General features: G+C 48.7%; 1 protein-coding gene across 6 annotated transcripts in view; it reads right to left on the reverse strand.

The window, feature by feature from the left end:
* HNRNPUL1 (heterogeneous nuclear ribonucleoprotein U like 1) overlaps positions 1 to 21,685 on the reverse strand; it is a 35,870-nt gene that overhangs the window by 11,023 nt on the left and 3,162 nt on the right. For 3 of the 6 annotated variants that reach the window (XM_019804274.2, XM_019804272.2, XM_019804273.2), the window contains exons 2-10: positions 19,051 to 19,173; positions 16,917 to 17,073; positions 15,080 to 15,153; positions 13,534 to 13,673; positions 11,574 to 11,673; positions 9,752 to 9,864; positions 4,936 to 5,202; positions 3,690 to 3,812; positions 3,465 to 3,593 (exon numbers count right to left, since the gene is read on the reverse strand). In XM_019804274.2, coding sequence (XP_019659833.1) covers positions 3,465 to 3,593; positions 3,690 to 3,812; positions 4,936 to 5,202; positions 9,752 to 9,864; positions 11,574 to 11,673; positions 13,534 to 13,673; positions 15,080 to 15,153; positions 16,917 to 17,073; positions 19,051 to 19,168 — 1,221 coding nt within the window. In that variant the 5' untranslated portion in view covers positions 19,169 to 19,173. The remainder of the gene's footprint in view (positions 1 to 3,464; positions 3,594 to 3,689; positions 3,813 to 4,935; positions 5,203 to 9,751; positions 9,865 to 11,573; positions 11,674 to 13,533; positions 13,674 to 15,079; positions 15,154 to 16,916; positions 17,074 to 19,050; positions 19,174 to 21,685) is intronic. The other 3 variants (XM_034672319.1, XM_002923684.4, XM_034672320.1) reach the window with 1 other exon arrangement.

A 21,685-nucleotide genomic window follows, 5' to 3' on the forward strand; every position in this document is an offset into this window, starting at 1 on the left:
CCATCGTCCATGTCCTGGCCAGACACCCCACCTCCAGAAAGCTTTCCTAATTTTCCAACACAGCCCCCACCATTCCTGGCTGTGACTTTCTGGGAAGTCAGCAGAGGCCAGTTCTACCAGTAAACCGACTGCAAACTTTAAATAGGTTCCTTTCCCAAATGAGGCCTCAGCTTCCCCTCTGGTCCATTTTTTTTCTTGCCCTGCTCAGATATCCCACAGCTATGACACCCCCATGATCTCAAGAGGACTCAAGTCACCCTGAAACATAGGTCCAGGCCCCTACACACCTGAGAGCTTGTGCTCAATGAGACACATCCTAGGACAGGGGCTAGGATCCTGGCCGAAGGCAGAATCCTTACTCAGACAGCCTCTTTCTCCTTCCCTCTCAAGGATGAGCATTTCTGAGGCCAACCTACATAGAAGAGCCAGGACAGCCAAATGCAGGGAGGTCTGACCACTCAGGACAAATCAGAGGAAAAGGGAGAAGGCAGCCCTGAGCTGAGATTCTGAGACTGCAGGAACTTTGTCTGCTGTACTGCTCTGCTATGGGAGTTATAGCTAGCTTAGGAGACAGCTATGCATCAACTCACCCCTTATCTCCGTCCAAGCTGGTGGAGTGGGAGGTGCCGGCATCTGGCCAGGGGTCTGCTCTGAATCCTACAGCCTACCTCCAAGTAGGCCTACCCACTTTTGGGGCTTAAGCCAAAAACAGGTCAAACCACTGGCTTTAGGCCTCTTCCAAGGCCTGAATAACCTACAGCTTCAGGCCCCAAGTCAATCCTCAAATCTGTGGTTAATCCAAGAACCCTCCTCCCCCTCCTTTGGAGGTTAGGTTATTTTGCCTCCCTGCTGGCCTGGATCATCTGGCCTGACCGGCAAGTCCCTCCACCAGGAGGCCAGCAGCCCTGAAGAGCACAGGTGCACCTGGTACAGCCCTGGACCCTGTCCCTGAATAAACGAGCACAGGCAGAGAAGGCCAACAGTAAGTCTTTACAGAGCTCAGCTGTTCTGTGCCGGCTGAGATGCTGGGGGTCTGACTTCCAGGGAAAGCCCACTTTGAAATGCTGAACACATGTTAAGACCATCTACCCCTAGGACTATAATCCTCCACTGGGCCACATATTTGAAATGGGCTTCACAGATGATTTATCCAGCAAACTGGGGGTGGGGGGTGGGGGTGGGAGGCAGGGAATACTTCTTGGTATCCAAACAAGGAATCCTCTGAGTGTTAAAAGACCATTGCTCTCTACTTTTCAGGACCCGGAGTCCCACTGAGGCCAAGCTGGACCACAATTTCAAAATGCCCTGGCAAGAAGAATGAGGAAAAGTGAGGCTTGTTTAAAAAAACAAAGACTTTGGGGGGCGCCTGGGTGGCACAGCGGTTAAGCATCTGCCTTCGGCTCAGGGTGTGATCCCGGCGTTCTGGAATCGAGCCCCACATCAGGCTCCTCCGCTATGAGCCTGCTTCTTCCTCTCCCGCTCCCCCTGCTTGTGTTCCCTCTCTCGCTGGCTGTCTCTATCTCTGTCGAATAAATAAATAAAATCTTAAAAAAAAAAAAAAATTAGAAAAAATAAAATAAAATAAAAAAACAAAGACTTTGGGATACCTGGCTGGCTCAGTTGGTAGAGCACGTGACTGCTGATGACAGGGTTATAAATTAAGGCCCACATTGGGTATAGAGGTTAATAATAAAATTTTTATTTTTTTAAAGATTTTATTTATTTATTGGAGAGAGTGAGCGAGTGTGCACGAGCAGGAGGGGCAGAGGGAGAAGCAGGATCCCAGCCCAGCAGGGAGTCCGATGTGGGACTTGATCCCAGAACCCTGGAATCATGACCTGAGCTGAAGGAAGATGCTTAATTGNAGGCACCCCCGCACCCCAAAAAAAAAAAATAAAAAAAAAAAAAAAAAAAAAAAAAAAAAAAACCCAAAGCAAAACAAAACAAAAAAAAAGAAAAGAAAAGAAAAAACAAAAAGAAAAAACAAAGTCTTTTAAAGGTGGAGAAGGTTGGCTGTATGCATCATGAATGGGGCTGAGCTGGGGCAGGTCATGATCTCAGGGTCGTGAAATCGAGCCCCACATCACATCATGCTCGGCGCTCAGAGGGAAGTCAGCTTTTCTCTCCTCCCTTCCCCCAACTTGTGTGCTCCCTCTCTATAATAAGTAAAAAATCTTTTAAAAATTATTTAAAGAAAGAACTAGTTTCTTATTATGTGCTCTTTTCAAATGTTGGCTGAGGACTTATTTCTTCCACTGTAAAAAGCAGCTTACTGGTTTATTATGAAAAGGATGTAACTCGGGAACAGCCAGATGGAAGAGATGCTTAGGGCAAGATATAGGGAAGGGGCACAGAGATTCCATGCTGAGTGCACCACTCTCCCCAGATCTCCGCTGTCCACCAGCCCGGGAGCTCCTGCTCAATTGTTTTGTATAAGATGCTCGCTTCTAATGCAAAGCCAACTTGGTTCCCTGGAGTTTCCAACCACGTTTCTGACAAGCCTGTCACCACCACCAGCTCTACCCTCATCAGGAACTCTGAATTCATGAGAGCCAAGTATCCAGGGCTACATGTATGAAGGCACCCCATAAGGCTGCCAGGGTGGGGGCGCTATTCAGGTTACACATTTGCACTCACAGGTTTTTAAGAAAGCACAAGTGCGAGGCTAAGGGGAGCAGAGGCTTGTTCATAGGTCCCCAAATACAGGATCTGCTACTTGAGAAAGCCTTCAGGACGTCAAGAATGACATCTCACAGGTGGTAAACATGAGGAACTCATTACTCTGGGACAGGGATCCTTCCTTAACCATGTTTGGGTCACTCATCCTTTTGAGAATGCTGAAAGCCATGGATGATCTTCCTATCCTAACTCAAAACTGTCGAGTTTTTTTGAGTTTTTTTAAAGGACATACCTGTGCCTACATACAAAATTCTGGCTTAATTTCAAAGGTTCTCAGATCACCTGATGCTAAGAGCCTTCGTCTTAACTGCCAGAAAATATGACTTAGATATGTACCCAACAGTCATAAAAACATGCTAACAGAAGCTGGGACATACCTATTTTGTAGAGTAATTAGTAACAATCTCCAGGTACTATGGGCCAGATCGTGTGTTACATGGGCACCATTACGATCTCTATTTTATATGCCAGGAGACTGAGATCTGGAGGATGAAGTCAGCTGCTCACAGGCACGCAGCTAGGCAGTAGCAGAGTCAGATTCAAGCCCAGAGTGTTCCGGCTCAGAAATCCATGCCCCTTCCGTTTCACTGAATAGCTCTTACCTGACGATGTTTTTTTGGGCTGCTAAGAGCCTGAGCTATGTCTGGGACTGTGTCATCACGTATGGCTGACTGACTCCCTGATCAGCGCTGTAGTCCCAGAGTATTATGGGGAAAAAATAAAGGGACCAGGCATCCAACAGGCCCGTTCCCCTTCCTGGGGCATGACAGGGTCCCAGTAAGTACCTGATCTAGGATATAGTTGCGCTTCTTGCGGGCGGCGATCTGGATGAGGCGGTTGAGGCACTGGGTGGCCTGCTGGATCAGGACGTCCCAGCGGCCAGCATAGTTCCGCTGCCGGCGTAGGCCCATCACCTGCGGGCAGAGGGTGGTGAAAAGGTGGGTGGTTCTGGCTGCAGGGTAGCATTCAGGGGTGGGGATGGATATGGAGAGACCAGGGACCAACCTTACCCGCATTTTATCCATGATGGCATTGGTACCCAGAATGTTGTACTTCTTGGAGGGGTTGGAAGCTGCATGTTTGATGGCCCACGTTGTCTTACCGGCAGCGGGCAGGCCCACCATCATCAGAATCTACAAGAACGGGACAAAGAGGGACCCTGAAGCAGTAGCAGCGGGTGGCATCGCAGCCTGGCACCACCCTCACTCACTGGTGACCTCAAGAGTAACTCAACCTCGTGGCTGCCTCTGGAAAACGGAAGCAATAACAGTGCCGACCTCACAGTATTGCTGCTGGGGTTCAAAGACATGAGGGGTGTCAGACTCTTTAACAGAGGGCCTCACATGGGGCAAGCACAAAATTAAGTGCTGTTATTGTGAATATTTACATTTCTGTCCAGGCAGGATTAAGCAGCTTCTGACAGGGAAAAGCCCAGAGAGGGTTATGCGCTGGGAATGGTACACGTAGCAGCCACGAGAAGGGGTCAGACTATACACATGAGATCAAGCATGCTATTTATTTAGTACATCTGGAATTTGGCAAACACTAGATACGACCTAAATGCCTACCAAGAGGGGAACAATTTGCTTGTGAAGCCATTAAAAATGAGTCTAAAAAGAGGGTTTCATGTAGTGGAATAAAGGTCACAAAATAATGTTGAGTGAAAAGGCAGGATATCAAAATGCTTTATGATCTCAATTGTAAGTGCATGTGTATAAAACAGGCACCCAGCACAGCAAAAAGGACAGCATAAACTCGAAAACTATCTATGAACTTATTTGCAGACAGAAGAATTATGGGAAACTAGGTCTTCACGTTTAGTTTTTTTTGAAATAAACATAAAAACACTTATGTATCTAAAAAAACATCGTTTTCAGAGCAAAGCTCACCAGTACAGCTTCTGCAGCCAAATCACCCCCCAAGATCGTCATTTTTGTTCTCAGACGGTCTTGGCCTCCCCGAAGCAGCAGTGTGGAAGAAGCCATGTGATAACTTCCTTCCGGAACCTTTCCAAGATTTAGGTCTCTCACCTCAGCCCCTCCCTCTTCAGCCCAAGCCACACCCACCACACTCCCCGCTCTCTCCCCACCGTGGGAAGCCTGGAGGAAGAGGCCCCTGGCTCCAAGGCCTCAAGGTTACTCCCTCAGCCGAGAGGCTGTGCTGCTCTAACCACCTGGCTGCAGCGTCTCCCCTCGCTTTGGCAACAACGTGACTCTGTAGAGGTGGCCTCCAATTCGGTCTTCCAGGCCCACTCACCTCACACTCTGCCTTGCTCTTTGGTCCGACAGTGCCCCGGATCCGCTCACTCAGGGGAAGGTGCTGGATAAAGGTGAAGCCTGGGAGGACAGAACAGTAGGGCTCTGCCCGCTGCCCAAAGTTGAACTCCACCGCACAATTCTTCACCAGGACATGAGGGTAGAGGGCTTGACCCCCCAAGGCTTCCTTCTGGATTCGGAAGGCAATGCCCATCCACTTCCCATTCTTGGTGAAGGAGAGTTCCACATCATTTCCACATTCAAAGTCCTAGGAGAAAAAGCCAAAGGAAGATAACTGTCAAAGCTCAGCTTTGAGGATCGGGAGCCAAAACTGGAAGGGAGCAGATGCAGGAGTGGAAATACAGCTGCCTTCCCATATTTAAGTGCCTCCCTCCCCCAGCAGATACATGAGGCGGCACCAGGAAACAGCTGAGAAGGTGTGGCCCAGCCCTCCTTGCCCCCAAACCCCAAAGCTGGGGGATGTGACATGTGTCATTTTAGGAAGCTCCAAGTCTTGTGCCTAGCCTGGGACAAACGTGAAGGAAAAGTGATTCTGTCTGTCCTCAAGCCCAGCAAGGGCAGTCTGCAAAGAGAACAGAGGGAAAGAAAGCCACAGCAGGGCCTTTCGAGTTACGCCCAGCTCTACAAATGCTTTCATTTGTTTGTTCGACACAGGTTCCGCAGCTCCTGCTCTTCCTGGTGCACAGGTCTATTGGTGATCCGGGCCTGACGGAGCTCAGGGCCTGGTGGGCAATCAGACAAGGACACTATCCTAATTTGGTAAGCGTACCTACCCAGCAGCAAGATTCTCTGAGGAGGGGACCGGTAAGCCAAGTCCTGAACAATACATGGAAATGAGCCAAGTCTGCGGGGGGAGGAGAGAGCCCTACAGAGAAGTGCTGTTTATGTATAAATCCGATGGTGAGAGAACAAAGGGTCAGCCTGGCTGAAGCGTAAAAGATGAGGGAGAAGTAACTTCAGGTGCAGGGGGAGAGCCAGGCATATTTGTTCATTCAACAGCCACCGAGTTCTTACAGAGCAGCTGGAGCTTAGTGGTTAAGACCGTCTGGGAAGGCAGACTGCTTCAGCTGTACATTCGCTAACTGTGGGACCTTGTGGTTTCATCTAGTTTCCTTATCAAACAAGGAGGGGGGCATGACAAGAGTCTGTGTTGCAAAGAGGACTAAGTGGGTTAGTGGGACCAATAAGTCCGAGATGGCAGGCACTGTGGGGAGACATGGTCCCTGCCCTCAGCGTTGCGAGGGGCTCTCACCTCGGGAGTTTGGACTCCATGCTGATGACAGAGCAGAGCCCCTGACTTGTTTGAACAGGGAGGCGGCCTGGTCAAAGCCGATTCAGGAAGATCACTCTGGGTGCAGGGTAAAAGTTTACACTTAAGGGAGGCTCAAAACTTGGGATCAGATGGCAGACTGAAGCAAAGCAAAGCACAAGGTCAGGTTCCTGATACAAAGTACGAGGTATTCTTTCCCTCTTGAATGGGAAGACCACCTTGGAACTTGTCCTTTAAGAAGAGGCGAGAGCCCCTTTCCCTTAAGTAGTTTCCTCACCACCGTCGTCAGTGCTCACAGGACATAGCTCTATACAGTCCTTATCGGTTCATCTCTAAGTGCCCACAGAGGTCAAGATCACACAGGGCAGACACACAAACATCTGTCACAGTGAATCCTGCCCAATCTCTACAGCAGGACCCCTGCCGTATATTCCCACCTGAGCAAGAGTGGCCCAGGTCACCTCTGCTCTCACGTGGAGACGAGTATCCTGGGGGTCACTCTTCCTTCTGGCCACCAGCTTCACTCAGGGAACTTACCATATTGTACAGAAACCAGCACGCTGGACTAACAAATCCACCACCCATGGGGCCATCTGTCCAAGAGGAAAGTGTAGTCCTGTCACTCCTGCTAGAACACTCTGGTGTCGGTCCAGGGCCTCAAACCTCAAAGTCATCAGGCCCGGTGTTACTCAGAGCCTGTTGGTTTTACAGCCTCATGTCTCACACCTCCTCGGTCGTCCCTGTCTCCAAGCACAATACTCCTTACGGTCTGCTGAAATGGGTTCTACTATTCTTGTTGCCTGGCAGCCTTGTGTCCTCTGTTTTCTGACTGTTGAGAACTCGAGATCTAACATAAACGGACTCCCCCTGGCTTCCCTCAGGTCACTGGTTTTCACACCTCCTCAACCTGTCACCCCAAGCCTTTTAAAATGTTACGACACCCTTTGAAAAAAGGAAACTGCACATGGAATCTTAAAAACGGAAGTAGAGGGGTTCCTGGCTGAATGATCTAGTTGCAGCAGGAGTCAAGGCCTATAATTCCACACGGGCGCATGCTCACAGAGCCTCACACTCAGATGGGACAGAGTCTGGGGGATGCTGCCATACACTAAGGACGTGTTCGACTGCCGCAGCCTCTCTGGAGCACGGTCTTGGTGGCAGCTATCGAAATTTAAAAATACACCTCTGACCCAGAAAGTACACTTTCAGGAATAAACACTACAGGTAGATTCCCACAAGAATGCAAAGATGGACATGCCAATCACTTAGCCCAGCACTGCCAACTGTGCTCCAATGGGGAGTGGGAGACACTACAGCAAGAGAAAATCCAAGTGTAGAAACGCAGAAAGATCCCCAAGATACTGTGGTACGCAGGAAAAGGACATGCCGTCACTGCAGCATCGACCACCCCAGCAGAGAGCTCCCCGGGCCAGCAACAGGAGACCGGCTAAATTAACACAGGGTAAACTGATGCCTGCATCAGAATACGAGGTAGCCACCAAATAAAAAGAAGAGGAACTAAGCAAATGTCCACTAACGGAGAACTGAATATATGAATATGGTAGGTGCACAAAAGCCCTGCAGACTACATGAAAGAACAAACAGTCTTCTAGGTAGTGACAGAAAAAAGTCTCTAAGATAAATGATTCAGCAAAAACTAATGTGAAATAACATGTATGCTGTGCTACCTCTTGTGTAAAAGAAGAAAAATGACCATCATCTTTCTTGGATTTGGATAAAGGAATCCCGAGGACCAGGGACTCGTGTGGGGAGGGCATATGTGAACAATGAGCGGAGGGGAAGGTCTGCAGAAGACTTCGCACTGTGCATCTTCTGACTATCTCTCTTGATATCTTTTTTTTTTTTTTTAAGATTTTATTTATTTATGTGACAGAGAGAGAGAGTATAAACCAGGGGAGTGACAGAGAGAGGGAGAAGCAGGCTCCCACTGAGCAGAGAACCCGACATGGGGCTCAATCCCAGGACCCTGGGATCATGACCTGAGCCAAAGGCAGCTGCTTAACCAACTGAGGCCCCCAGGCGTCCCTCTCTTGATATCTTTGGAAACCAGATAAATTCATTAACCATTCAAAAATGTTCTTAACTGAGCTAGATCTGTATTATCTGCATGAAGAAGGAAAGACAGCCAAGACTGACTTAAATGGGAAAAAAAATGCAAGGTTTGGAGCAGTTTGTAGAGCATAAATGTGGTGAATTTTTGGTTAAAAAAAACGTTTTTTTATTAAAAAGATAATGAGGTCATGAAAGACAAAAGAAGACTGGGAAACTTTCAAACTAAAGAGCCCTGACAAGAGAATGCAATCCATGATCCTGGACCAGAAACAAAATTGCTCTAAAGAATACTGTTGGGACAACTGACAAAATTTAAATGTGGACTGTGGAGGAGATAATAGCATTATATCAATGTTAAATTCAATAACTGTACCGTGGTTAAGACAGCAGCTTTATTCTTAGGAAATGCAGGCTGAAGGACTAAAAACTAAAGACATGATGTAGGCAGCCTACTCTCCAGTGGCCCAGATACAAATCAGACACAGATACCTCAATGTTTGAGAAATGGTAAAAGCAAACTGGCAAATGTTAGAATCTGGGCAAGATTGAGATTTCTTAGGCCTTTTGAGTTTTGAAATCATCTTCAAATGAGAGTGAAGGGAAAAAAAAGAGTACATGGGTACAAATAAGAGGGAGGGAGGAGAACAAGACCAAGAGGAAGCACCCGGGTAGCCACCCCGCCTGAGGTCTCCTGACACACTTTACTACATCTAGAGCTCCTAAAAGTAGTGTTTACTGAGCACTTGCTAAGCTCCAGGCGTTGTTCTAATGGACTGGCCTAATGGCTCTACACCCAACTCTGACGTAGGGGCAGACTCTCCTTGAGAGCACGCTGAAATATGGGCAGGGGGGCTGCCCAGGGCTGTGAGCAGACAAGCAGGACCTGGGTCCAGGGAGTCTGGCCCGGAGTCGCAGCCATTGTGTACAGCACCATCAAGTGTCAGTCCCTGGGACTCAGGTTGGACTGCCTGGCATCCACCCCTGCCCTTCCAGAAGACAGTGAACTGCAGGAAGCCTGGCTCAAGCAGCGCAATGTGAAGGAAGGGAGAGGTTCTGGGATGAGAGGATACCACAGTGGGGCAAGAGCCAACAGCACTGCCTTCGAAAGCAGACAGGCTACTCCATAGCAAAGAGAAAAGAAATTCCTGGGTGTGTTTGGAAAATGTCCCTCTGGTATCTAGGACTGGAGGAAGGCTGTGCACACCTGACATCCTCAAACCTCTCCAAGGTGCCGTCTGACAGCTTTGCACAAAAGACGAAAGAGGGTAGAATGGCAGAATCTTGCCCAAAATGAGAGCCAACATTCCCGTCTGGTAAAGAGAGACAAAGAGCTATGGCAAGAGCTGCTGGACACAGGGCAGATGAAGGACAGAGGTATTCTAAGAAGCCTGCAGGTCCAGCTGACAGGACCAACGTTTGGCTCTGCCAACTCCCACAGGCTTCTGGCACTCACCGCAAAGCAGCCAATCACGTCATTCTCTGCAAACTTGTCTCCATAGTTCTCAAACCGGCTGTTGGTGGACTTCTTCCCAGTGCCTCCGTAGCCATAGGAGAAAGGCTCTTCGCCTGATGGAAGAAGCAGACAAAGGCCGGTTAAACCTGCCATGGTCCCAACAGCCTTTACAGCTACCACACACTTTTAAAGAAAAAAAAATTAGTTTCTTTACTCATTTTACTAATCAGATGCTTTAGGGTGGGGGGAAGGTGAGGAATGTCCTGCTGAAAGGAAGCTCCTTGTTATGGAGAACTCTGGGGGGCTTGGTGGGTTTAGGTGTGAAGTCTGGGAGTGGGAGCTGACTTGAACTGCTGCACTAAACAGAGGGAGAATCTGGAAAGAGAGGGAGGATGGGAGAGAGGAACTAGGACTAAGGCGGGCTGCACGCAGAGGTGCAACCTTCCTCGTAACACTCAACATTCAGTCAAGTCTACTAATGACATCCATTTTTGGTGCCAGTGGGTTCTGGGCAGAAATCTGGGTTCTGCTCCTGGAGACCTTGAAGTTTACATGCTAAGGAAGGCACTAGATTTGCTCAGGCTACAGAACTGGGGGCTGAAGCAATGGGAGGAGTGAGATCCTGAGGGCCCTGCCTGACACCTGGGGTGTATGGAGATCCTTGGCCAGGAACCCAAGGAATATCCTGCCAAAAAAGCAGGCGCTGACAGGCATGAATTCCAGGCCCAGTGCTTCTACATACCAGCTGCTGGCCCCGGACATCTGACCGCTCTGGGCTTTCAATCTTTACCTGTATCAACTACCCACCACTTACACCCAAAAACTGAGACAGAGAGAAATGAAGAGGACACAGGCATCTGAAGTAAGAAGTGTGAATATCTATCCAAATGCAACTGTACACTCTTGACCTAGCATTTCTACTTTAAGGGTCAGTCTTAAGTGGTCAGATCACTACACACAAGGATAGCTCACAAGTTTAACTGCAAAAAATTGCCATCTACTTACGTGATCCACAAAACACAATAAGTGACATTACTATAAAATGGAAAATTGTGCAGTGGTCAAACAGCTCTCCTTATTTACAAAAATATGCCTAGCATCTATTAAGTAGGAAAAAGAAACCAGGCTACAAGATAGTACGCATAGTGTGACCCAGTTTGTGATATACAGAGACAAAAGAACTGTCCAGAAGACCGTAGATAAAAATGTTAACATGGGTTATCTCACAAGTTTGGGAGGGTGTTCATTCCCCCCCTCCCCATATGGCCTGAACTGTTACAAAGAGTACACTTTAATTTTCATAATCAGAATGTTTGTATGACCAAAGCAAAAGGTCTCAGCAATGGTCATTGAAATCAGCCACTTGGGGCCAGGATGTCACCTGAGGCCTGCTGAACATTCAAAACTTCTCAACAGGCAGCCCCTGCCTCTCTCTGCCAACCAGCCCCCTGCTCCCCGCTTTACTCTGGGTTTGGCTCTGGACAGAGAACCCCAGGCAGAACTGAACAGGGCTGAAGGAACTTACTTTCAGCATGGTTTGAGGACAGAAGACAACTGATCTTTTTAAAGAAAGGGATCAGCCTTCTAAAGAGAACTGTAGACCCTCTCCTAAAAGATGAGAATACATTTTTCATAGAAAAATTAAGATGACTGTGGTCCTTCCAGTTGAGTCTTGTACACCTGAAGACAGGCAGGAGGTGTTCCACCCTGGGCTAGTTGTGTTCCGAGTCCCATGCTGGGAAGAGAAGCTTAGGAAGCTTGAGAACCCAGGGACAGAGGCAGCTGCTCTAGTATCTGGCCTGCTAGGCTGCCCTCCCCTTACCCAGCTGTGTGCTGCAGGAGTCCAGGGACCAGCCGATACGGACGACGTGCGGGTCGGGCTCTGTGGAAGGAAGGTGCTTCACGGAGATTTCCTCATTGATCTGGGGACAAAAAATAAGAGGGCTCAGAACTGATGCTCGGAGGCTTGGGCAGAACGCAGGCATTACAAATCAGCAGTGGCTCTTGTTGCTGGGGACAAGGTGTTGAAGCCACTCGGAAGGGCCTGTGGCACTGAACCCCGGGCCTCTGAAGGGCTTAGGAAAGTACAGGGCCATAGAGACAGGCATTTCAAAATATAGTTATTTTTTATTTTTAACATGCTGCAGGGGAAACGGGGACTCTCCTACTTAGCGTAGAAGGATAAACTGCACCATGTCTTTGGGCAATTAACAATGTAGCAACCCCTACCAAAACTGCAAATGCATACGTTCTATAACCCAGCAATTCAACTTCCAGTTTACTCTGCAAATGCACCCATAGGTATATGTGTGACCACACCCCCCCCACACACATGGATATTCAATGTGACACCGTTTATACAAAAAACTCTCCCCACCAAGCCATCAGTAAGGCACGGCCAAAAAAAAAAAAAAAAAAAAAGGCACTGCCACATAACGGCACAACCACGCCACAGAATAGATGAAGGAGCCAGAGCGTGAAGCATGGCTGAGGTATGGGGACAGAACTTGTTGTGCAAGACATGGTACTAAGTACAAGAAGCAGAAAGAATGAACCACGCCTTCTGACTTACCCGACAGGTTGGACTGCCTAGCAACCACACCTATCTGTATTAGTTGGTGCTTCTGTAAAGTTAACCTATTTTGTTGACTTTTGGATGCACATTTCCCACATTTTGATGTGTCCAAATCAACTGATATGGTTAGAAAGCACCCGGCAATTTAATTGAGAGAGTTTCTCTCTGAGTGGCACACAGAACAATGTGCAGCTCACAACCAACAGACTTAGTCAATCAAAAAATGATAACCCCATGGGGCGCCTGGATGGCTCAGTCATTCAGCATCTGCCTTCGGCTCAGGTCATGATACCAGGGTCCTGGGATTGAGCCCTGTACCGGGCTCCCTGCTCAGCAGAGAGCCTGCTTCTCTCTCTTCCACTCCCCTTGCTTGTGTTCCCTCTCTCGCTGTCAAATAAATTAAAAAAAAAAAAAAAAAAAGATAACTCTCGGTCAGGTTGCTCCTCTAAAAAACGGGAAGAACAGTGCCTATTTCAGGATGGGGATTAACGGAAATGTCCATGTAAAGAGCCTGGTACTGTATCTAGTGCGTGTGAACGGTTCTGCAAATACTAGCGGTAATAAATAAGTTTGGATCTACAAGGGACATGCAAGAAATTGTTAAAACGTGTTATCTCTGGAGAGTAGAATGGGGACTGGGAGGGTTTGAGTCTAACTTCTGCTTTTTTTACCCTACACTCTTCTGTGCCGTCTGAATTTTCATTGAATACGAGAATGTGTTGCCTTCCTAAACATAACCTGACACGGACTGTGGGTAGACAATAGTAGAGGACGGCCTGGTGGCAGGACCATTCTTTGCCCAGCTCTCCTTCTGTCCTCTCTTCAACTAGCAGGGTCCACTTCCACTCTTTCTAGCTCATTTTTCTTCCAAACAACTCCTTTTCCCAGTTCTACAAACTTGTTAACCCTAATGAGGTTGGCTGTGTAATACCTGGGTCAAATCCCACTGAAGGATAAAAAAAAAAACCCCACCAAAGGAAAAATCAGCTTGATGAGGCAATGTACGGTTGGCTTGCTTTCCTGACAGGATGTTTAGCAATGGCATGGTTCTCTAGAGTCCACCATGCTTTTTTTGCTTGGACACACACAGTCTATATTCAATCAATCTCTTTTGCAACTGTGGCTCTGACCGAAGTAGCTGATGACAGGCTCATGCCAAAGGATGGACCTGCTTTCTGTTCCTAATCCCTCAACTGCTCCCACTCACCTTCATCTCGAAGCACACACGGCCCCTTCTGACTCCGTAGCTGGCACGGGCTCCTGACCACAGATAGGCAAAGCCCTCAATTGTGAGAGGGTAGCCACTACTCCGGTCTCGGGCCACCTTGAAGTGGAGATCGCAGTTATCTGTGGAGGAAAAAGCTGGGAGTTGGCTGATATTTTAAGGATCCAAGAGAGGGACAGGCAAAGGTAAGTCCTCCAAGAGTGTTAACCAGGAGTACACAAGCAGAAACATCGTGAGGGCAGGTTCATGAGAAACCAGCCACACTGGCTAGCCATTCTCCCGTTGAGTAGCAAGGCTCCAGACTACTGCAAACTGGCTCACCCAGGATCAAAGCAGCCACCACACATAGGAACCTGGCTGGGGTCCAAGGATGGTGATCAGAGGAAGTCTCAGAAATTGTACACAAATGTACTTTATGTGAACGTACATTTGATAGGGAAAGGATCCGTATCTCATCATGTTCAAGAGACTTAGCATTTAAAAAAAGGCGTATCCCACAGCCATACACTTTAACCACCTCCCTGTGCTGTCAGTTCGGGGGAAACAACTGCACAAACATCTGAGCTGGACCCGCACTCATCACTCAGGCACCACCATCCAGGTGCACCAGAGGCTCCCACCTCCTCTGTGGGCCTTGGACTCTCCTGCTGGAGCTCCGACTCTTCCCAGTCTTCAAGGAGCCAGTCAGGCCTCCAAGAAAGTCTTCCCTGACCACCCCATCTTTTCTTTAAAGGCTGAGAATTGTGGTCTGTACATTTGGCATTTGATCAGCCACCACTTCACTGACCACTGCCACCCTATACCTTTACTCTGGGTACACAGGCTTTGAGATCCTGTGACAGAAGGGACTATATACGAGACCTTTCTCTCTGTTACGTAGCCACTGCTCTATAAACGTGAGCTAAGTAAAGAAACACGTGAATTACTGTTAAGTTTCTCCTCTGTTGAAAAGCACAGTGTTCTCACACTGATCTGGCTTCATTTAAAGTCAGATTCCCAGGTTCCACCACTGAAATTCTGTCTGGGGAGGGGCAGGAGCTTTTATCGCCACTACCCTAGGGTTCAGTCGCGCAGTCAAGGGGAAGTCACTTATCCAGTGGAAAGAAACTGGAGGACGGAGAGCAGGGAGGGCCAGGCTAATGCCTCAGAGGGCAAGGTGGCATTAGTTTCACCAGGAACGTGAGCAGTAGATGGAAACCGGGGGACTGGTCGTCAAAGAGTTAAGTTTCCCCAGCCGCACTCAGATTCCCTACTTGATTAGATGACAACCCCCTGGGTGTTCGGGGTTTTCCAAACTGCCCTCGTACCCATTCTGAGGAGTGTTACTGAAAGTTCTCTGAGGTATCAGGGCAGGATTGTATCTCCCTGAAGAGAAGGTGAGAGAAGCAGAATGACCTGCCCAGGATCCCAAGCAGAGCTGGGAGACCTTTGGCCTCTGAACCAGCACCCTCGCTCCAAAGCCTGGTTTCTCACATCCCAGTTTCCCAATACTGACTGCAAAGCAGAATCAGGCACCCCAAGGACTCACATGTGTCGATGGCAACAAGAGTGTCGTCAAAGTCATCTTCATCCTCTTCAGCGGGAGGTTGAGGAGAGCGGCCCCTGTCAGGAAAAGGGGTTAAGTCCCATGAGAATGGTTGGATGAACACAGAGGAAGGGAAATGAAGGTTCTGTTGGAATTTACAAGTGGCCTCCAGATTGCTTCCTGGATTTTGGTTTCTTCCCACAGAGGTTAACAAAAGCACTTAGCCACCCTATACGCTTGCCACGAGCACAATGACTGTTAACTCCTAAAGTGGGGCTGGGGACTAGAGAGAGCACCCTCTGCTCAAGAAGGCCAGCAGAATCATTTAGCTAGCTTGTTCACAGACGACTCTCCTCTCACACCCCAAGATTCTGAACCACGCCCTGTACGTGTTGAGAGCTGCCTCCAGACTGGCCTCTGTTACTGATGGGAGGATACAGTAGTCCACAGGGGCCTGGGCCAGGAAGGGGAATATGCAAGGGCTCACATCAAACCCAGTCACCACAATCTGTCCACATCTTCCTAAGATTCTACATCTGCAAGTGTTTGAAATGACCCATTTTTTCAGTCTCTTTCTGTCAAGTGTCCTAAATTATGAATGAGACTCATCTCCTACCAAAACACCAAAATGGGACTAACGTTAAAATACTGCTCGTTTCCAACTTATAGGAATAAAGGAGAGACGCAGAAGGATGGGTTCCAATGCCCAGGGTCCTGCCTGGGACATTGGACCCTTGTCCACCATGTGCCCAGGTCAAGTACCCAAGGCCCACCTTGGAGGCTTCACTCTTATGAGTGCCCTGCTGGCACTGCCAATCTAGGGCCAGCACAGAGCCCTGTACGAAGGAGTGCATCACAAAGTAAGTCCATCCTAGAAAGCTTTCCCTGCCAGCATCCAATCAGAGCAAGTATTCCTCCTCCGCTCTCCACAGGCAGGCAGCCTAAGCTCAGATCTGGTCTGCAGGAGGCACTGGGAAAAACTCATGAGAGATAGTTCCACATCCTACCTTCAGTCACAGCCAAGAGACCCAGGCCCCATCTCAGAGAGTCATATGCCAGTGAGAGGATGGACTCCCACCAAGTAGGAAATAAAATGTGTCAGACAACTAGTCTAGACGGGTAGAGAAGGAATGGTCATTCCTAGTTCTGTGAAACTTCACGTAGAAGCTGAAGGAAGGGAGGGTAGGATTGGGGCTGGGCAGATGGATGGGGAGGGCTTATCAGGAAAGGAAAATGACCAGGGTAGAGAGGCCACTCCCTCCACTAATCTCCTGACACTCACACGCACCCTGACTATTGGCCCCACTAGGCTGTGGCTTTCTTATACGTCTGTCTCAGGCCCTACATTGGGACCAAAAGAAGGCAAAACGCACTGTCCAAATCATCCGTGTCCCCAGTGTCCAGCCCAAGGGCAGGCACCTTGTGAAAGTAGCATGAGTGTGACAATGAATAAACGAGTAGACAGATGGAAGGGTGCGTTTGGGAAAAGGGTCAGGAAATAAACCTTTCCATCAAGGGATATTAAGCAGCCATGAAGAACAGGACAACACTCAGGACAACAGAGCAGTGAGGCAAAGGACTGAAAAGGCAGGCTGGCACCTCACATGTGAAAGGCAAAGTGTTTGGACTTTATCCTGCAGGTAATGAGAAGGGAGGAGGTGAGGGAAGGAGCAAAAGTTTAGCAAAGCTGAATCTGGCAGTGAGTGCAGGGAGGGCTGAGCAAGTGTGTAAGGGCAGGGAGAGCTCTGCCCCCTTGGTTACTACAAAGGTCCCAACAGGCACCAGGCTACGGACACAGAAACCTACTGGGAAAGGGGTGACTATCACCTCACACACCCACCTCCTATCCTCTCGGTGCTCGAAGTACCCTCGTCCCCGGTTTTCTTCATAAGGCCTCTTGCGACTCTGGAATTGCTGTCTGTCTGGCTTGAGTTGAGATGCTTCGGGCGGGAGGAAGCTGGCAGGTGCTTCTTGCTTCATCTCTGTCTTCACTTCTACTGTCAGGACAAATCCAGGCAGTCAGGACACTTGGAAACTCCCTAGCAATCGCTTTCCTGGTCCCCTTTATTTCAGGAGAGGTTCGCAGGACCCTGACTACAGTGATGATGGGCTGGGCACAGGCAGCTTGCTGGGTTCAACGGAAGCCTGCCAAGGGAGTCTAGAAGGTTGTACTAGAGAACAGGGCCAGGGTAAAGGGAGGCCGGAGATGGCCAGCCAGGCACAGCAGCACTGGCAGTTGATGAGGTGACAGATGTCAGTCAGATAACTCTCAGGCCTCAGGGGGAGGGAGAGGGGACTTTAGCACTGAATAAAGGCAAGCTCTCTTAAAGGCCACCCAAAGGCAGAATGGCTGCCTTTGGCTACTTTGCACCAAGTGGGAGAGAGCCCTAGAAAATTTCTCAGATCCCTTTAAACTGAGATCCCATGATCCAACATTCTCCCAATTTCTCCTCCCAGAGAATCTCTCCACCTCAGTTCTTACAAAGCTTCTTTAGTCTGGCAAAGTGCGGGGGGGAGGTCAATTCAACAGGACACCGTGGTCCCACAGCTAACTCCACTGGCTTCAATCACTCTTCCGCAAAGCCCAGAATCACCCCGGGGAAGGGGGAGGGGCTGCACTTAACCCAGCCTATAGATGTGATGGCCTTATTAAGTCACACCACAAATACAAAGTCAGGATGGGATAACATCTGTAAACCACGGGAAAGGCCCAGTCCCCGGCAGTCCTCAAGAACAGAACCAAGAATCTAAGAACCTAACTGAGAGCAAACCGGAGCCAGCGCCTATGCCTTATGCTGTAGATCACTCCCATCTCCGCCTTTCAGCACCCAACCCAAGACCGCCTCGGATCGCTCCCTAGCTCTGGCACGTACGGAGAAGGCTCCTGGGCCCCCAGGGCAGGCACTGAGCTCACCCATCTCGAGACAGCCTCCATGGTCCCGGCACAGGGCCGGGCTCACGGGATACCCTGATAAGTGTCTGTTTGTAACAGCACAGAAAACACTCTCCTTAGGCCAAATGATCCCACAAGTCTCACTGAGCCTGACACAAATATGCAGTTTAACCTACATTAAAATGAAAATCCTGAGCCACCCACAAGAAATGTCTAGGGATTTCACTTTGTGGATGAACCAAGAATGGAATTAGATACAATCTACTAGATTCACTAAGAAAAGGCACCGGGGCCACAACTCAGTGAAAGGAACACAAGACTGGGAGGCAGTCCTGGCTCTGTCATTACTCAATGGTGGGACGTTGCTTTCCAAACAGTAGGACACAAATGGCTGGGAACGCTCCTCATTAACCAATAGCAGTGGCCCAGGCACCAGTTTCCCGGGTTCTAACCCCAGCTCTGCCATCAGACAAGCCACCTCCCAGTCTGCAAAATGGGAGATGAGAGCTGAGTTACATCTGTCGTTCCCAAACTGACAATACAGGGAACTTTGTTCTACAAAGACATGTTTAGGAAACCCTGGGTTTAAACAATGTAACACAGGGTTTTTTTCAGTCCAGGACTTCTCAGGGCTTTTAATGCTCTGAGTACAGTGATTCTCCCAGGGGTGGGATAGCACGTGCTGCATTTTTCAGATACATTTGGCTAAGGAACCCTTTCCTGGGAAGTCCCTAATGATATCTTCTGGAACAATATTCTTCAGAACATGGGAACAACTGGACTAGATTTAGAAGGTCCTTGCTGGATTCTGCGTTCTGAGATTTTAAATAAGACTCAAGTACTGGCCTCTGAGTCTAAACTCTCCAGGGTTTTGATACTAACATCTGAAAACAGACACCACGAAGACTTCCCTCTCTCAACACCTGGGAGCGGGATTAAGTTCTCTCCTTCAGAAGAATCTTGCCAGAGTGACAGGGCCCAAATGGACTGCCCAAGAGGCAGAAAGGCTTAAGGCAGAGGGTACGGGCCACGTACAGAGTCTATTTCCTTCAAAAGAGATGTATAACGTGTACTTTCCCACCTGGGCGATAGGCCTGCTGCTGCTCCATTTCCAGCGGTCTCCTCTCGTAGGCAGACTCGTTCTCTTGCTTGATGACCTGGCTCTCATAGAATTGGTTTTGCCTGGTAATATTGTCCATGACATCTTAAAACAAAAAATGGCCAGTTAGAAGGGTGCTTCTTGGGACCAGAGGCGGTTTTCTGGTGTTCCACAACGTCACCCCCACTGGGCACAATCTGCCAAAGGCTGAAAGGTGTGACAACACCTTCAGATGGAAACCTATCTGGGCAGTCAGTGGCCCCAGCTGCCTGAGGACACGCCCTCTTGTACCTCAAGTGGTTGGTGCTGTGTCTGTGACTGGGTTGTACAGAATCCCACAAACAAAACCAACTGAAGTATAACTGCTCTGGTTAAAGTGAGGAGATGGGAGGGTCAGAGAAGGTATCCAGCTTGACCTTACCCTGGAAGTCCCCACTCCAGGGCTGGAGTAACTCTACAGAAACCTGGGACTCCATGCAGCAGTTTAAAATCCACCAGTCTGGCTGTCCTCTGACACAGTGTAATGCGTAGGGAGTTGGCTTTAGGGCACAACCTTAAAAACTGCTCAGAGAACAAATCAGTCCTCTGCCGGCCCAATTCACTCCCATCTGCACAATCAACCCTCTTTACAAATTTCTTCCATCCCACAATAGCTGCAAAGATAAAAAGGGTATCCAGGGATGCCTGGGTGGCTCAGTCGGCTAAGTGTCTGCCTTTGGATCAGGTCATGATCCTAGGGTCCTGGGATCGAGTCCCACATTGGGCTCCTTGCTCAGCAGGGAGCCTGCTTTGCTTCGTCCTCTGCCTGCTGCTCCCCCTGCTTGTGTTTTCTCTCTGTCAAGTAAATAAATACAATCTTAAAAAAAAAAAAAAAAGATAAAGGGTATCCAACCCAGTTGAAGGGTAAATGGGGGGTGGCGGGAGGGAGAAGGAAAGGAACTGTTAAGAAAACAGAAGTCCTAACAGTGGCCTTTAGACTCATTAGGGAGTATGTCCTGAAATATCTGGAGCTAGGTGGGAAGGGTCCTGAGAAGATGTCTTATAGAGTAAGACTAAGAATAGAAGCTTATTCTTATAAGAATAACATTAACTATCCACAGAGCGCATACTACACACCAGACCCCGGGGTACAGATAAGAATAAGCTGGCCCTACCGAAGCCTTCAGGTTAGCGAAACGGACATATGTTAAACAAATACTTATACACAAAAAGCAAATTCTAATTATGTTCAGATATACAAAGAAATTAAGACAGGGCCCAGAAAGTAACAGAGAAGCCTTGATTCAAGGATACATCGGTGAGAGCTCAGTGATGACAAGAGAGAAAACATTTCTGGGGTTGGAATAACATGTGAAAGCTCAGAGGTGAGACTAAAACCAGAGTAGCAAGCTCAAGACCCTTGCAGCCAAAGCCAGAGAGAAGTCCGGAAACCTAGGATGAGCAGCAAGTAGGCTTTCCATCCGAGGGGCAAGCTCTGCTAGGTGCCTCTAGGGCCCTACTAGTGGCTGTGCCAGGACTGGCAGAACCACAGGGAAGGAGAGACTTCTGCCACTTGCTAACTGATTGGATCCTTTCTCAGAGGACAAATACATCTGGGCACAAACCAGGTGCAGCCCAAAGGGAGGAAAGTAACAGATCACGTGGTTTGCTACAGCCCTGTTTATCAGAGCTTGAAGGAAGGGTTGCAGCGGGGCATGAAGGGGGCTCAAAGGAGTTTGTTGCAGGGGTAAAGGGAAAAAGGAAGAAATCCTTAATTGGAACACAAGGAGGGCTTTTCAAACCATTCAGTTTCTTCTAGGCTCCAAGCACAGTGCTCTTCTTCCCACAAATATTCACATCTCTCTTTCTCAAGAATTTCCCTTGTGCCCACAGAGGAAGCCTCACCCGGACAAGCCATGATCCTGGGGTCCTTCTCCACTCTAAAACATGTGCCTCCTAATTATAGGCAGGCCCAGTGCTAAGCTCCCTACACATGTGACCTCATTCATAACAATGCTGGGGGGCACTATTATTATCCCTGTTGTGCACACAAGGAAACCACTTGGAAGTAAACTGACTTGCCGAAGTAATAAAGCCATCTTTAAAACAAAATCCGTCTAACATGCCCTCTTCTGAGGCACCTCTGGTCACTGGGCCTTCCTCCCAGGCATTCCTGCCACATCTGCACACTGGGCCACTGCTCCTCCCTTCACAGGTCTCTGCAAGGGGAAGTTTTCTTCCCAGCACGGGCACATGGACCCTGGACAATCCCTAGGCTGCCCCCACTGCAAATCTATACTCCAGGACATCCCACCTCTCATGAATGAGTCAGTAAGCACCCAATGCCAACTCAATTTCTTGTCTCTTCTCTCACCCCCTTGCTCTCCTCGTTCTCTTAACCCCATAGCACCCTCTTTTCAGAGAAATACCACAAATGCTGGATGCCAGAGTCTTTTCTACTTACTCCCAAACTTCTCCAATCCCCATTCTGGCTAGAAAACCATGCTTTTGTAACTCCAGATTTCCTCCTTTCCATACCAGGGTCTTCTCTCTCCAGACAATCATAGATCTACACTATATCCTCTTATTCTTAGTCATACCTTCTGGCTCTTGCAGCAGTTCCCTACTACACTCTGAG

The sequence above is a fragment of the Ailuropoda melanoleuca genome, chromosome 12 (assembly GCF_002007445.2).
Source record: "Ailuropoda melanoleuca isolate Jingjing chromosome 12, ASM200744v2, whole genome shotgun sequence".
Lineage (NCBI taxonomy): Eukaryota > Metazoa > Chordata > Mammalia > Carnivora > Ursidae > Ailuropoda > Ailuropoda melanoleuca.